At 51.9% G+C, this 16,476-nt stretch overlaps 5 protein-coding genes across 9 annotated transcripts; 3 read left to right on the forward strand and 2 right to left on the reverse strand.

Moving 5' to 3' along the window:
• Window positions 1–1,628: 1,628 nt before the first annotated feature.
• H257_08700 (hypothetical protein) lies at window positions 1,629–3,625 on the reverse strand. Its single transcript, XM_009834724.1, has 4 exons — window positions 3,235–3,625; window positions 2,967–3,173; window positions 2,555–2,901; window positions 1,629–2,186 (listed from the first exon to the last, which is right to left on the reverse strand). The coding sequence occupies exons 1-4, from the start codon at window positions 3,532–3,534 to the stop codon at window positions 1,703–1,705; spliced, it is 1,338 nt and encodes a 445-aa protein (XP_009833026.1). The 5' UTR covers window positions 3,535–3,625; the 3' UTR covers window positions 1,629–1,702.
• Window positions 3,626–4,333: 708 nt separating this feature from the next.
• On the forward strand, window positions 4,334–5,618 carry H257_08701 (hypothetical protein). The gene is made up of 3 exons (XM_009834725.1): window positions 4,334–4,586; window positions 4,645–4,827; window positions 4,889–5,618. The coding sequence occupies exons 1-3, from the start codon at window positions 4,377–4,379 to the stop codon at window positions 5,447–5,449; spliced, it is 954 nt and encodes a 317-aa protein (XP_009833027.1). The 5' UTR covers window positions 4,334–4,376; the 3' UTR covers window positions 5,450–5,618.
• Window positions 5,619–5,939: 321 nt separating this feature from the next.
• On the reverse strand, window positions 5,940–10,017 carry H257_08702 (hypothetical protein). Its single transcript, XM_009834726.1, has 2 exons — window positions 8,522–10,017; window positions 5,940–8,171 (listed from the first exon to the last, which is right to left on the reverse strand). The coding sequence occupies exons 1-2, from the start codon at window positions 9,978–9,980 to the stop codon at window positions 6,079–6,081; spliced, it is 3,552 nt and encodes a 1,183-aa protein (XP_009833028.1). The 5' UTR covers window positions 9,981–10,017; the 3' UTR covers window positions 5,940–6,078.
• A 195-nt stretch (window positions 10,018–10,212) lies between these two features.
• Window positions 10,213–13,572, forward strand: H257_08703 (hypothetical protein). Of its 5 annotated transcripts, XM_009834727.1 has the most exons (11): window positions 10,213–10,368; window positions 10,459–10,522; window positions 10,582–10,678; window positions 10,747–10,891; window positions 10,965–11,060; window positions 12,048–12,267; window positions 12,318–12,424; window positions 12,501–12,534; window positions 12,623–12,717; window positions 12,929–12,983; window positions 13,045–13,572. In XM_009834727.1, exons 1-11 carry the CDS (start codon window positions 10,225–10,227, stop codon window positions 13,200–13,202), a joined length of 1,215 nt encoding a protein of 404 aa, XP_009833029.1. In that variant the 5' UTR covers window positions 10,213–10,224; the 3' UTR covers window positions 13,203–13,572. The 5 variants fall into 5 exon arrangements, with proteins under 5 accessions (XP_009833029.1, XP_009833033.1, XP_009833030.1 ...); XM_009834731.1 differs by having other exon boundaries at window positions 12,501–12,717; XM_009834728.1 differs by having other exon boundaries at window positions 12,929–13,572.
• A 149-nt stretch (window positions 13,573–13,721) lies between these two features.
• Window positions 13,722–16,097, forward strand: H257_08704 (urocanate hydratase). The gene has a single exon (XM_009834732.1). The coding sequence runs from the start codon at window positions 13,814–13,816 to the stop codon at window positions 15,857–15,859; it is 2,046 nt and encodes a 681-aa protein (XP_009833034.1). The 5' UTR covers window positions 13,722–13,813; the 3' UTR covers window positions 15,860–16,097.
• Window positions 16,098–16,476: the final 379 nt, after the last annotated feature.

Genomic DNA, 16,476 nt, shown 5'->3' on the forward strand with positions numbered 1-16,476 from the left:
AACTTTTTTACTGGCTATTGGTACCGGTGCGAACGGTTTTTTTGGAATTCCAGTAAATCGCCCAATAAAATTATTGGGATCTGAGAACTGCTGGCACCGGTGCAGATGCTCTAACACTGTAAATCTTCCCCGACCAGCCCCTAAGGGGTAAGGGCTGGTCGGGAAGATTTAAGTTTAGCAGTAAGCTTAACTGTATAATAAGCTTATTTATTCTCAAAAGGCGAATACGATAATTCCTATCCAAACATCGGAGAGCCCTATCACGAATCGCCATGATTGGCTAATCCGAAGCTTTGTTTCATTAATTGGCTGAGTACCGTATGCTTGCTGCGGAATGAAAATTAGCTGATCAAATGGTCTGTAATATTAATACCCTACCGAATTGGGAAATTTGTAGAGCTATCTTCCCTCTAACATTATAACTGAATATTTGTAGATTTTTCCAAAAAATTCGCACTACGTCATGAGGTATGGCCAAAAATCTACGAGGTCAAAATGAGGGCAAGAATTGATCAGTGCATTCTTTTGACAGGGATATATTGTGCTTTCGAGTGAATGTCGATGTCGAATGTCGTGTTGTGGCGTGGTTTCTCGTTGGAATTTAAATCGATTTGATTGGCTACTTCAGATGAGCTCAAACGTTTTAGCTAATCAAAACCTTCTCAATGAAATTCAACCAATCAGATCGATTGTGGATCGGTTTGGTCGGCGCGATTCGATTGCACCCCCTCCCCAAATTTGTATCAAATCGACAATCTTGTTGTGTTTATTCTAAACTGGAGCGACATGGGGAATGGAATTGACACAACCAAATGGACACAAGAATCGGCAGAAGGGTTTAGCCAATCATATTGTCGGAAACCTCATCAACGTCGAATTAGTGTGCGGCTCCAACTACTGTAGTGTGATGATACCAATCACCACAGACACCTTTTTACATGCAAAATTCAGTACAAAGAATCGATCGATAGATTTGGTGATTCTGCAAAAAAGGACAATATTGTCAAATCGATTCGAAAAAAGCTGGAGCCCTCAGCAGAATCAAATGTCTTAGGAGCATCGATTAGAGAACGGCCTGAGCCAATCAAATCACGTCATGTCGAAATTCTGCTTACTGTTAATCCAAACGTTGACCCACCACATTGGGCAAACCCACATATATACTAATCTTTGTATAGTATAGTGTGTGAAAGATCAAATAGATTCGAAAGCTAACGTTATTTGGCGAAATGGATGAAATGCACACTATATATTCTCCACGTCGCCATGATCAAATAAATATTAATACTGCGGAAATAGTATTCATATTACTAGTACTACTGTACTACTACTATTTATAGTATAGTACTGTATGCTGGCTGTTACCATAGCCAATTCAACATATTTTTTATTATTACTCCGGAGTATATTTTGTAGATCGCGTAGCTCTCATGTTAATGGGACCAACATTCAGTATGTCGAGGCATGGATGGTACTGGACCACCTGACGTCACCAGCAAAGTGGACGGCAACCCGTACATGATCTAGGACGAACACATAGAGCGGGGCCACGCCACAACCAAGCCAGCAAAACGTCGGCACTACTCTAATACAATGGCGCGATGGTGGTTATTGATATGGCCATGGTATGAAGTTCAGGATCATGCATAGTATGTACATATAGTTAGTTGGTTGTGTTAATCATCCCGTCGTGCGGAATTAACTAATTTGGGGCACGCAAGACGGTGGCGTGGAAACCAACGGCGTCGACGGCATCAACGAGTACTCCCCTTGCGTCGGAAGTGGACGCCAGCACGTACACGCATTTGTCGTTCATGTCCACGTACACTTGGTCCACTCCGTCAATTCCTTCGAGGGCGCGCTGGACCGTCGACCCGCAGTTGGCCATGCACTTCATCTGGGGCACATACAGCACAAATAGGTCCTCCAGGCGTTGGAAGCGCCACGGCGCCACGGGCCCGCCGCCCGCCGCTGGATCGGACGTCTTGCTGGGCTTGGTGACGGCAACGTCCTTGGTGCGTTTGCTCTCCTTGAACCACATGTAGCCCACGCCAAAGCCAAAAATGAGCGATACAAACAGCCCCGTATCGTAGATCATGACCACAAGCATGGCAAAGTACGCCAACGTCATTTGGCCCATGTACAGCACCGTCAACGTCAGTTTGTGCAGTCGTTTCGTGGACGTACTACGTACCAGCACCACACAAATCATTGGATGAATATATTTATATATATATATCGTATCTGGAAAGACAACGTATTCGATCCACAAGCGTCAACCACCCAATGGGTCCGATCCATTCAAAAAGCCGCCTCGTCCCACATATCATTATTGCACGAGTGTCTCGTCACATATATCATTCTTCCAACGGTGCCTCGTCACATACATGCAATATCATTTATCACATGCACCACCAAGGCCCAAGGCGAAAGATGTATAACATGCCATTTACATCATCGATCGACAAGTGTCAACCACTTGTCAATAAGGGCTCCCTCGTTATATATATATAATATCATACCAAGGGCAAACATATATCATTTATATCCATACCTTGTGGTGGGCCGTTGGCGAAAGCTCTGGCGAAGGCTTTCACGGGTGTGCACCAGCCCTTCGTTCAGGAGCGGCAGCAAAAACACGCCGATAAAGCCGAGCGCGTATTTGAGCTGGCTATTGAGCACCCAGGGCTGGAAAAGGAGCTTGACGCATGTGCCATGGACTGTGGTTTGGAAGCCCGAGAACATGGCGGACGACCCCGAGCAGAACGGCTCGCCGTTGCTTCCCTGGCCAGTGCTGCCGCGAAGCGACGTGGGGGCGGGAGTGTCCACAACGACAGGAACTTCTTGGAAGCTGTCGGGGCAGGCCACGCCGTTGCACGTAAGCGTGTTGACCCCAAAGTACTAGCGACGAGAGGAGGGAGGGTGAGTCAAGGTAGTTTCATCATGGATATGGACACGGAAGATACCGATTTGGACAAGGCGCCGCTCGTAAACGTGGCTTTGGAAGTGTCCGACTCAAAGTAGATCTTTTGGCCTTTCTTTAGGCACAGGTACGTAAACTTGGCCGACGTGATCTTGGTGCCCGTGATGGGGTCCAGCACTGGCGTCGTGGGGTCGTCGCATTCTGGGCATGTGGCATTGCATCCAGTGCCGTCAGGGACGATCAACGATCCCTACACGAAAACATACATGGTGTGAACACACGCAATCATGGGCGAATGTTGTGATGAGTACCAAGGTGGCGCCGACCAACGACGGATGCGAGAACGAGTTTTTGCCGCGCGAGAACTGTGTGCCGTTCGTCATGCCACATGTATAGATGCGCTGACCGTTCTTGAGTTCCGTGAACCACGTCAAGTTGTCGTCCTTAACGTACATATTGCAAAGGGGGCAGTGCTTGTCGTCGTGGATGCCTGCAGCGGCCGTGGCCTGCGCAGCATGCGCGGCGTGGGAGGCATGCGCGTCCGTCGAAGGGAGTGTCGCAAGGACGACGAATGCCACTGCGGCAGAGACAATGCCAAGAAAGCGCATCATGTACTCGTGACGACGACTTGTTGAGATATGTGAGAAGTCGCCGCAATAATGGACGATGAAGGTGTACAGTACAATGTTGAATTCGATGGAGTGAACTCTAGCCTGGTATTGTAAGTTGGCCAATGGGACGCGAGCAATCATTCAAGTGACCCATTGGACCTTGTATATTCAAGTCAAAACTTCGCTGTGTACGAAACTAATTTGGATTCTACCATACACCTAGTTTCTACACCAGTCACTTGACTCGATCGGCCGGTTCAACAATTTCTGAAGGGTGCAGTCAACCAAAATAATAGCCAGAATGGCGCTGAATGCACACAAAGCCTTCCAGCCATACGCAAGGACGGTCTTCACGCCCTAACACGGGAGCTCCCTGGCAAAGGCCGACGTAGTCGCCGCTGTGGCATTACACTGAGGGGTCCTGGTATGTACTATCATTCCCAAGATCCCAATAGTGCTGCAATTGTTGACACGGCCGTTTCAATAATCCCTTTGGGTGACGTTTATGGTGGCAATATGTGTCCAGTAAGGTCGATGCGTATTAAAGATGTGGCGCGTGATCTTCAAGATCGAGTGCCCAAGTATGATCATGATATTCTCGACATGGAGAAGGGGGCAAGGGTGATGGATGGGGTCGTGCGTGGCCTGCGTTTTTTGCTCTTCAAGTCAAAGGGATGGCAATTGTTGACACTGCGTGCAGAAGAATAGATTGAAATGTGTTGGGATTTGTATCACAAATATTACTATTTTTTTCCATTTTTCTCAGAGATGTGGTATCCGGATGAACTTTGCCTTGAGCGTTCGACACTACACAATAGTACTTTGCCACAAGCATCACGAGCATGGCGGCGTTCCCACTGCGATGGCTCTTGGCGCTCTTCGTCTGGACATGCATGTTCGGCGCCGTCTCGGCTGACCAGGATCTCCGGGAGACGCGATGTCCCTTGTGTGATATGGACGTGATTCCGTCGCTCAACCAGACCATCAAAGGCAACCAAGCGATTTATGCTTGCGAAATGGCAGGCCATCTCGACACCCTGCGCGACCCCGCGGTATGAAGTGCTCATCGATACCTTCGTCGTCTCCTTCATACTGATCGACGTATCCTAGAGCAAAATCTTGCGTGGGGCTGTGGCCGTGACGGCGCTGGACGTGCCGTACACCAACGCGGGAATGGCCTGCCCTGTCTGCGGCAAGACCGAGCTCAAGTACGCCTTGCCATGGGGGAACCGTGGCAACCAAAAGATCTTTACCTGCTCTGAAGAACACGCGCATCTCATCGCCGCCAACCAGGTGTGTATGTGTGCAGCATCTCAAGGCGTATTATCTATGGATGGTCTCATCTACGTATCAGGAAGCATACTACGAAGGCACCACCCCATCCCACAGCGGCGAATTCTGCGACCACGCGTCCGTCATGTTTGACGGGTTCCAGTCGTCGATTGGCCGCACCTGTGTCAAGCTGTGGTTCCAGCCGTGGGTGTTGTCGTCGGGGGTGAGCTACGCGCTGGGATTTGTGGGCATTGTGCTGCTTGGCATCTTCCTCGAATGGTTTGGCGAGTATCGCGAAGGCATGGAGGAGTTGTTCATTCGGAACTACGGCATCACGGACACATCGAACGTCCTCGCCGACCAGACCTACCCCAAGACCGCCATGACGACGTTGATTCCGTCGACCCCCGGCGGCATCCAGACCGTCACGACGTGCACGCTGCCGACGTGGTGCACCGTCGCCTTGACCTGCATGTACATGCTGGCACTGGTCGTCGGGTACATGATCATGCTCGTGGCTATGGTGTACGACTCGGGGCTGTTTGTCGCGTGCATCCTTGGGCTAGGCATTGGCTTCTACCTCTTCAAAGACACGGAAGCCGACTCGATGAGTGGCAACATCGATCCGTGTTGTTCCACTTGAATCAGACTACTACTAACTACGACGATGACTATTAATACTATCGACCAATGCCTACAGCTACCTACTAGTACTACTGTACAACTATACTACAGTACTACGTAGTAGTTGAACTACTACAGTACTACTAACACTACTGTAGTCTCCGTCCGCATTTCGACTAACGTTACTATCAATATTAATACTGTTAATATAGAATTAATAGTATTTGTATTATTAATATTATTATATTATTGTATTAATACTACTACTACTACTACTACTATTACATGTACTATTAATAGTAGTAGTCGCCCTCTGCTGTCTACTACTACTACAGCTATTAACACTATTAAGAGTACGACTACTACTACTACTATTACTATTAATAGTCGTCTTTTCAACTACCGACCGATGGGTCCACAGGTTGGATCGATCCGTGTTGTTCCACTTAAATAAGACTACGACTCGTACTAGTCGAATGCCTACTACTACTACTACTACTACTAGTCGTCGCGTTCGCATCTCGACTACACACTGGGTCGTTTTATCCACGGGTTGATTGAACAACTTCCATCATGGTTGCATATTGAATGTGTCGAGTTGCAAGGTACTACCAGCATTGCTGTTGCATCCACGTCAATATCGCCCATTCATTCGTCGTGGGCTCCAAACAATGACGAGATGTCGGCGTCGTTGGATGTGCTGGTAGCACGGGGATGACTGGAGGAGGCTACCGGTGGAAGATCTTCAATGGCTTTCAACGTGTGCGGGGCATCCACGTACGCGAGAAACGGCGTCTCGAGGAATTCCTTCAAGTAGTTCTTTTGCGTTTTCGTGCTGTGGTGCGTCCGCAACGACTGTTCGAGTGCGGCCACGTCGTCGGGTTGGACGCCGTGCAGGCTGGCCACAATCTGGCGCGGCGCAAAGCACAAGTCGCTATCGGGTTTCACGGGCTGGTGCAGCGGGTCGATACCCTTGCATTCGTCCACGGGGAGCAGGCCGAGGGTGACGCGGCAGTAGATGTTGCGCAGGAGGTTGATCAGCTCCCACTTGAACCCGTCGTCGACGTCGTGGAAGTGCGCGAGCAGCGCGCACAGCGCCGCCGTGAACACGTCCTTGCCGAGCAGTTGGTGGAACTGCTGCGTTTGGGCAGCCAAGGCCGACACGAGTCGGTCGAGGAGGTTCGTGGCGCGGCGGCAGCTCAGCGTGTCCGTGTACCCGACGACCCCCACGAGGACGGCCACGATCTGCCGCGTGAGGGCGTCCGAGGATAGGATAAACTCGCGGAGGACACGGTCGGTTTCGACGACGACGTGCTTGGGGTGGGTCGAGTCCATGTCCACCACTGTCTTGGCATCGATCAGCGCCTCCACAAAGTCCACCGTGTACCGTACAACCTCGACAAACACAGCGTTCGAGACCGTGTCGACGGTCGTGGCTTGGATGTCGACGCCAGCAAACTGCGGCAGGTACGCCACGTCGTGCTTCATGTCATCACCCGACGAAGCGGCGGCGTACCCCGTGGCCAACCGATCGGTCAAATGACTCAACAAGTGCCACACCGTAGGCTGCAACAACATCTCATACAAATGGGGCGGACACGACTTGACAAACGGTAGCCACACACTTGAGAGGAACGTTTTCCAGTGGCGGTGCTCCATGTACTCGAGATTCGAGAGAAGCGACGACTGCACCCATGATGATGGCATGTCGGTGGTCGTAAAGATGTTGGCGTGGCCGAATGCACACCCGACAAGGTGGTAGCAAATATCGCGAGTGTTCTTTGCCCAGCGAGCGTACTTGGTCACGGCTACGTCGACGACTTGGACTTGTTCTTTGCCCAGCATAGCTTGGTTGATTTCTTCCACAGACATGACAAGGATGCCCCTCGCACTCGTGGTGGTCTGGACAAGGGATTCCCGGGCCAAAGGCGCCGAAAGCGCGTGCAGGGTGCGGATCAGCGCCATGAGATTGGGGAGCAGGACTGGCCACACGGACGCAAATGGATGGGGGGATGGCGACGGGATGTCCCCGTGTCCGGACAAAGAAGTAGACGAAGGGGGGGGAGAAGAAGGAGGGGGGGTCACTTGAATCCGTTTGGCAATCCCGTACAACGTCGTGAGTACTTTGAGCAGACCAAACACAACCGTAGCGTTGTGCGTTTCGAGGGCATGCACGAGCTTGTCTTGGGACGTAACGATCGGCGTCATGTCGGTCCACTGCGCGAGCGGCGCGGCCGTGATCTGCTGGATAAACGCCTCGCGCTCTTCAAACGTGGGCAAAGAATTCGATACGACTACGAGCATTTCGTACATGAGCACGCCTTCGCTATCGAGGACTTGTGGAAACAAGCCAATCACTTGGGTGCACAGCATCGGAAGGTATGGCAGCACGTGGAGCGGCCCCGCGTGGCAGATGGAAATCAACGAAGCCAGCGCGCGCCGCCGGACGTTGGTGGACGTCGGCCGCATGGGCGACCCATGAGCAATCGACTCGCCAGGCTCGCAAAACACAATCAACCCAAACAGGCGATCAAATACCCGGGGGTACAAAGTCGGATCGCGCATGTAGTACTTGGACAAGGACGACAGGCACAGGCAGTGGCGGAAGAGCAGCCACGGATCACGAGTGTGGTACGCCAAGAGCAGCTCCACTGACAGACCCAAGTGATGCCGCAGGGCCGGGGTCTCGTACACAACTTCGGGGAGCGACTTGACCAGACAGTCGACTAACGACGCCATGCCTACATTTCCAATCCAAAACACAATAGTTAAGGCATGTAATCGAGTAAATATGGTCAATTCGATTCATTTCATTGGAGTGTTTGGGTGCTCAATCGAATGACCAGAATCACCAAATTGGCAGACGACAATCGAAAATCGACCAATCAAAACCAGATCACGAATCACGTAGCCAATCAAACCCACGCATTGACCCAATCAACATGTAAATAGTGTGTGACTGAATTTAGTGTGCCACTGGACGATGTTTACATACAAAATTCAGTACATCCAACACTCCGTATACAAAAGTCGACCATCGATAGATTCGGCGGATCAACCTCTCCATCTTTAGGATAACTCGATTGAGTACCTTCGTGGTATATATGGGCGGTGGTGGTGTCGGTGCAATGGCCGAGGTCGTCCAAGTTGTCTCGGCCAGCGGCGTGGACCGTCAGCACGTACTGCAACCGGTCGTGCAGATGGGTCAGGGCGGCCGCCGGTTGTTTCTGGACGAGTAGGCGGAGGATGCCGTAGAGGCGGCCGCGAAAGTTGCCGTAGAATGCATTGTACGCGTCACGGTCGTCGAATTCCAAGGCGGACGTGTCGTCGTTGTCTGGCGAGTGCAGCTTGAAGTACTTGTCCAAGCAGGTGGTCCACAGCGCGGGGACGTTAATGTACGGCAAGAGTGTGGCGCATGATGCATGTTTGAGTACGTTGAGCCATACAATCACTTGCGCTTCGGTGAGGAGCGCGCTCGGGTGGTTAAAGAGGGTTTGGAGAAGGCTTAGAAACGACTGTAGCACGGGCAACGTCGTCGATGGAAGCGGGTCGGCTAGAACGTCGTCGAGCTGATGGACGCCCCAGCTCACGACGATGCGGTTGATGTGCGTGTGCAGCAGCAACGTGTCGGCGTCGTCCACGGGGCCGGTTAACGACAACGCCGCGAGATGGGACCAGCAGGTGAGGCTGGCTTGATGCAGGAGCGCCATGTGTTCCTTGCCAAACGAGCGCGAAAAGTACTCCTCCAGGCACTCGGCGGCCACGATTTGCATGGCCAGCAGCTGCGGCGTGTCAATGTTGGGATGCAGCAGAAGCCCCGCAACGGCGATAAAGTTGGCGTCGGGCGCGGCGGGGGTCGTCACGGGCATCCAGTCGAGGAACTCCTTCATCATCTGCAACCCCGCCAAGATGACGGCAGCGGCATGCGCGTCCTGTTGTTGGAGACGGGTGTATTGGAGCTCGAGTTCGCGGTACACACGTGGGAAGAGGACGGGAAAGGATGCGTTGAGGCCCTGGAGAAGGTCCTTGCGTCGCGCGGGTGGAATCGTCGAGTTGAAGGTCGAGCTCACGCAATCCTCGGCGATGGACCGGAACACGAGCATGACTAGCTCCGTCTGAAGAGGACCCACGGACCAGATTTGCATCAAGTGGTCCAGCATGTCGGGCCAGCGCTGGGGAAACGATCGCTTGGCAATGTCCGACACGACCTTGACCAGTTTCTCCTTGAGAAAGGTCGGCTCGTCCGCGTTCAGATGCGACGCCATGATGGTCAAGATGTTGGCACGGTAGGTCACCGCGTCTTCCGTGGCGGAACATGCCTTCCAGTGCTTGCGGATCCAAGTTTCCACGACATGCAAGGCAAAATGACGGTGGTGGAAAGGCCGTGACGCGTCCTGCAACAAATAGAACGCGTACTGAATGCAGTCCAGACGCTCCTGGAACGTTTCACAGTACACGTACGCGGCGTCGCGCTCGCTTTGCGCGCTGGACCCTGCATGACACACGTCCACGGCGCGGAGAACTTGTTCGTACACGTGGGGGTCCATCATCCGTGAAGTAGCCGCCAACGATTCATGCAAACAATCCCACCTTCTCATAAAAAAGAGAGTACATTCTAGAGAGTGTACTTATTTCATTTATTCTTTGTATACTCTGTTCGAGAAGAGAGCCGGATGTCGAGTGAATTTGAAAATAGTATACTATATGGAGGAGAGTAGGATTCGATTCGATTTATCCGGATGATGTTGACGACAATATATTATTATGGTCATTCCGACTTTGGACCAAAGCATCATGCAGCGCATTGAACGCATCCAGCAACACCTCCAAGCCGGCGCGCCGACTGAGATTGTCATCGTAGCGGCGACGCGCACGCCTATCACCAAGGCAAAGCGCGGTGCATTCAAGGACACGACACCGGATGTGTTGCTTCGACATGTACGAGTCGATCTTGTCAAGCATTTGCTTGGTTCACCCATTTTTGGGCGGAAGCTGTGCTTCTCACGCGTTTCCGACGTGGCGGTGTAGGTGTTCCAAGGCGTGCTTGCGCAAACGAAAATCGATCCTTCCTTGATTGGAGATGTCGTCGTCGGTACGACAACATCCTCCACACGATGTATCATGATGATGCCGACACGGACGCATGGATAGGGAACGTGTTGCAACCTGGGTCAGCGGCAGGAGGTGCTCGCATGGGTCAATTGTGCGCGGGCATTCCATTCTCCGTGCCGCTTACCACCGTGAACCGGTACATGACATGGACGATATCGAGCAAACGCTTGATACATACATGCAAGTTGAACTTGGACACGCTAGGCAATGCTCATCGGGACTCCAAGCGTTTGCAAACGTCGCGAGTGCCATCCAAGCCGGCTTTTACGACGTAGGTATTGCCGCGGGGGTTGAGTGCATGTCATTGACGGACATGGGCGGCACCGCGCCAGACGTGTGCTGGGAACAGGTACGTACATACGTACCCACCCCCTCATACAGTCCACATGGTTTATCTAAGTAGCATGCTGTTTCATATTCAGGTGCATGCAAACAAAGCGGCCCGCAACTGCACGGTCCCCATGGGCATCACGTCCGAGAACGTTGCCGAGAAGTATGGCATCACCCGCACCCAGCAAGTACGTCATTCCTTCTACAGTGTCTGCATTCTCGTTGTGTATTCAACCCATATACACGTTGTGTAAGACTAATGTACAGTATATTTGGCGTACTGTATCATCTTGTACGAATATGTGTGTTTTGTGAATTCGCAATAAACTTCCAAAAAAGTCGCTTGGTTTGTCCAATCAAATACATCCACTCCAAAATGGATTAGCCAATCGCGTCGATTCGTGATGATTCGGCGCCGAGATGAATTCGATTCGATGGGGTCGGGAAATTCGTATCGAATCTACAATATTTTATTGTGCTTTCGAGTGACATTTCATTGTGTTGTGGTTTCTCGTTGGAATTTAAATCGATTTGATTGGCTACCTCAGAGGAGCTCAAAAATTTTAGCCAATCAAAACCTTCTAAATGAAATTCAACAACCAATCAGATCGATTGTGGATCGGTTTGGTCGATTCGATTGTACCCTTTTTCAAATTTGTACTATCAAATCGACAATAATAGTTGCATTTCTTTTTCTTTATTTCGTCGTGAACGCCCCTCCCTATACAACTATCGTGTACAGTACGTATTGTGTCATTGAAAAAATATATATTTGACGTCTTCAACGAGTTGCGAACACTGTAATTTTTTTAAAATTTCGACATATCTGGAGCAGCACCCTAATCTATTTAACCATCGAAAAATAAGTAAAATGTATTGCAATCCATATATTGTGGATTCGGAACAAGTTTCCAGACCTCGTCGAATACTCGAATATCGCGCTGCGGAATCATCACGAATTAATCCACGCGGTTGGCTAATCCAATTTTGAGTGGATTTGATTGGCTCTTACAGAAAGGACAAGTATATTCAACCAATCAAAACTCGAGCGAGATTCAATATTGATTCAACAAACCACGCGAAGTTTGAAAGTTCATAGCGAATTCACGGTATAACGATGGTCTTTGAAGTCTGCAACGAGGCAAAAACTGGTGTGTAGACTCACCTACCAGTAGGACACATTTGCCGCCGCGTCGCACGCCAAAGCCCATGCGGCCCAAGAACACGGATGGTTCTCCCGTGAAATCACACCTGTGACGACGACGCGCACGACAGCCGACGGCGTCGACCAACAGGTGACGGTCACGGCAGATGAAGGCGTTCGACCTGGTACGACCGTCGACGGGCTGGCCAAGCTCAAAGCATCGTTCAAGCCCAGTGGCACCACCACGGCAGGTATATCATCCAAACAAGCGCGTTCGGAACACTCATAGAAGACATGCTAGGCAACTCGAGCCAAGTGAGCGACGGCGCTGCGGCGTGCCTCGTCATGACGCGACGTGTGGCGGAGCAATTGAAGCTCCCGATCCTCGGCTCGTTTGTCTCGTATGCGGTACGCGACGTCTGCTACCCACCATCTTGTCCATATTGTCATCTGAATAATGGGGGTCGTTGTGGCGACTACCTAGGTGGTCGGAGTCCCGCCAGAGATCATGGGCGTCGGTACGTACTGTTTTTTGCTTACTATTTCTATTTTTTATAAATCGTAGGATATTCCATGACATGAATATATTACCTTGGTTATGAGTAGGCCCGGCGGTGGCGATCCCGGCGGCGCTCAAGAAGGCGGGACTAACCATCGACCAAATTGATGTGTTTGAACTGAATGAAGCATTTGCCAGCCAGGTACTACTACTACTATTACTACTCATTCCAAGTGCACTTTGCAGTACTACTCATTACTAGAGTACCGTACTAACTTACTAGTACTCATTCCACTTTGCAGTATGGCACGAGTATTTTTATTCATGCATGTATACATATTGCTAGTTAAAAGGCACTTTGCATTGTATCACGACACAAAAGTGTTGTTTTAAATTATGTGACGGTGGTGTAGGCGCTGTATTGCCAACAAACGCTCCAGATTCCGAGCCATAAAATCAACCCCACGGGTACTACCGTTTAGCTGGTGTAGTTAGTTGTATGATCCATCATGACAGTTGTCGGTTGCAGGAGGCGCCATCGCCCTCGGCCACCCATTGGGCTGCACGGGCGCGCGCCAAATCGCCACGTTGTTGCATGGCCTGCACCGCACCAATCAAACGTACGGGGTCGTGTCCATGTGCATCGGGACGGGCATGGGGGCCGCCGCCGTCTTCAAGCGCGATTAAGTAGGATGTAACCAAGGACGAGGGAAGTTATGACGCAAACACGCGTGCTTGGTCGTGTGGATGTGTGATCTGTGAACATGTGACGAAGGGTTAACCCATACTATCGGTAGTACGACTACGTAACGTTAGTACTGTACGAGTCCATATTGTCACAACAGGTGCCTGTGGCTGGCGCTACAGCTGCGGCGACGGCGCCTGGCACATGTGTTCACGGTCAATACTGTAATGCACTGTATACAAATCGCCGCCGTATTCTACATGCGAGATAATCTACCTTCCCTTGAGCATGCTGCTTATGAGCCTTGGAAGGGAGCGCCTGGACGTCGGCATCGTTCGACCCACGGTGCGGGAATGGGTGGGTTCGTCCAAGCTTCAACCAGCGCTTCAAGTGCTTGAAGTTACGTGGTCGGTATCCGGATACGACCAGTTTACCAATCATGGACGCTTCAATAAGCAATTTGTATGAACGTTTTTGTATATCAAAAACGATATACTCAAACCAAGCTTAAATATTGGTCGTGCGAATCGTACGATCATGATATCCTGGCGATGGACACCGACCAGTATCCGGAGACCATTGACGCTAGATTTCTCATTTTGGAATTTTCAACATGGCGACCACCGCTTCGATTCTTCAAGTGCTGACTCAAGGGCTGGGGAAGACCCTTCCCGCGCATCCAGGCAAGAACTTGTCCGTGCCGCAAGCTCCCACCCGCTCGCCCATCCTCACGGAACGCGAATATCAATTGGCGATCAAGAACGCGTTGCGGTACTTCCCCAAGGAATGGCACGCGACGTTGGCGCCGGAATTCGCCGCCGAGCTCAAGGACGAAGGACACATTTACATGCATCGTTTCCGCCCCACAACGTATGAAATGAAGGGATACCCCGTCGAGTCGTACCCTGGCAAGATCACGGCGGCGAACGCGATCATGATGATGATCATGAACAACCTGGACAAAGCGATTGCACAGTTTCCCGCGCACTTGATCACGTACGGCGGGAACGGCAGCGTGTTTAGCAACTGGGCGCAGTACCTCTTGGTCATGCAATACCTGAGTCAAATGACCGAAGACCAGACCCTCGTGTTGTACTCTGGGCACCCTCTGGGTCTATTTCCGAGCTCGCCGGACGCGCCCCGCGTGATCGTCACCAACGGCATGATGATTCCCAACTACTCGACCCGCGAAATGTACGACAAGCTGTACGCGCTGGGCAACACCCAGTACGGCCAGATGACGGCGGGTAGCTACTGCTACATCGGACCGCAGGGTATTGTGCACGGCACGACCATCACCGTCATGAACGCATGCCGCAAGTACTTGCACAAGGAGGACATGAAGGGCGTGGTGTACGTGTCGTCCGGTCTGGGGGGTATGAGTGGCGCGCAGCCCAAGGCAGGCGTGATCGCCGGGATGATCTCGGTCACCGCTGAAGTCGACATCGCCGCCATCAACAAGCGCCACGCGCAGGGATGGGTGAACGAGATCGCGTCGACGCTGCCGCAATGCTTGGACATGATCCGGTCGGCGCGCAAGGACCAGCGCGTCGTGTCCATCGCGTACCACGGCAACATTGTGGACCTGTGGGAAGCGTTGGCGGATGCGGCCGAGGCGGGCGAGCTGCTCGTGGAGCTCGGGTCGGACCAAACCTCATTGCACAACCCGTTCAACGGCGGGTACTACCCCGCCGAGATTTCGTTTGAAGCGTCGTTGGCGCTCATGGCGGCCGATCCGGCAGCGTTCAAAGCGCTCGTGCAGTCGAGTTTACTGCGCCATGTGAACGCGATCAACCGCCTGACACGGCGCGGCATGTACTTTTGGGATTATGGCAACTCGTTCTTGTTGGAAGCAAGCCGCGCCGGCGCCGACATTTACAAAACTAACCGCGAAGAAGACGGGTTCAAGTACCCGTCGTATGTCCAGGACATCATGGGCGACATCTTCTCGCTCGGGTTTGGCCCGTTCCGATGGGTGTGTGCGTCCGGCAGCCCCGACGACCTCCGCACCACCGATCGCATCGCCGCCCGCATTCTCAAGGAGTACTTGGAGGCCGGCGCACCCCCTCGTGTGGCGGCGCAGCTCCGCGACAACATCAGGTGGATTGAAGCAGCCGAGGCCAATCAAATGGTCGTCGGCACCCAGGCGCGCATCTTGTACGCGGACCGCTTTGCCCGTCAAAGCATCGCCGTGGCCCTCAACCAAGCCATCACGAGCGGCGAACTGTCCGGCCCCGTCGTGCTCAGCCGAGACCACCACGACGTGAGCGGCACCGACAGTCCGTTCCGCGAAACGTCCAACGTCACAGACGGCTCCATGTTCACGGCGGACATGGCGATCCACAACGTGATCGGCGACGCATTCCGAGGCGCGACGTGGGTATCCATCCACAACGGCGGGGGCGTCGGATGGGGTGAAGTCACCAATGGAGGCTTCGGCATGGTCCTCGACGGGTCCAAGGCCGCGGAACGCAAAGCCGCCAACATGTTGAGCTGGGACGTCAACAACGGCGTGGCCCGCCGAGCGTGGGGTCGCAACGACAACGCCGTCTTCGCCATGGAGCGCGAAATGGAGGCCGACCCGCTGCTCAAGGTCACCTTGCCCCAGTTTGCCGACGACGACTTGGTCAAGTCGGTGTGCGACGCCGCCTTCAAGTAAAAAGGGCCGTGGAGCAATATTAATAGATGGAGGAGTTGCTTTGCATTCACTTTAAAAGGTTTTACCGGTGCTTCGGTTACTGTCCGGATAAAGAGGTGAAACCGATCACGTTTGGAGCGTTTCAAAATTTCTTGATGCATGGCATGGCCTGGGGCTGACAATAATATTATTAATAATAGCGTAATTATTCCGATGACAAATCATGAGCTCCAAGAACAATCGCCTGGGAAAGGCTGTGATGACCTCATTTAGCGGGTCGTCAATATCCTGTAGTACAGGGTAAGCTCATCGGTATGCATTAGACAGGGAAGGTTTCCAACGTTTTACGCCTTCTTTGTTTCCCTTCAGTAAATGCTGATTGGCACTTCCCAACCTAACAGACTCCCGTCAGAGTCGCATGCCGGCATTATTGCTCGTAGTGATGGCGTCGTCGATGGCATTCAGTTGTTCAAGAGGTCGCGCAAAAACGCGTATGCAAATTGCACATAAATACGCAGGTAGCTTTATTATATTTTTCATGCTCGATAGTATAAAAATGCATGGGAACATCCGTGTTTCGGCGAGGTGAAGAAATAAAATACCACACATTCTGTAAATTAATTCCACTTGTTTTAAAA

This window comes from Aphanomyces astaci (assembly GCF_000520075.1).
Source record: "Aphanomyces astaci strain APO3 unplaced genomic scaffold supercont1.20, whole genome shotgun sequence".
NCBI classification, from domain to species: domain Eukaryota; phylum Oomycota; class Saprolegniomycetes; order Saprolegniales; family Verrucalvaceae; genus Aphanomyces; species Aphanomyces astaci.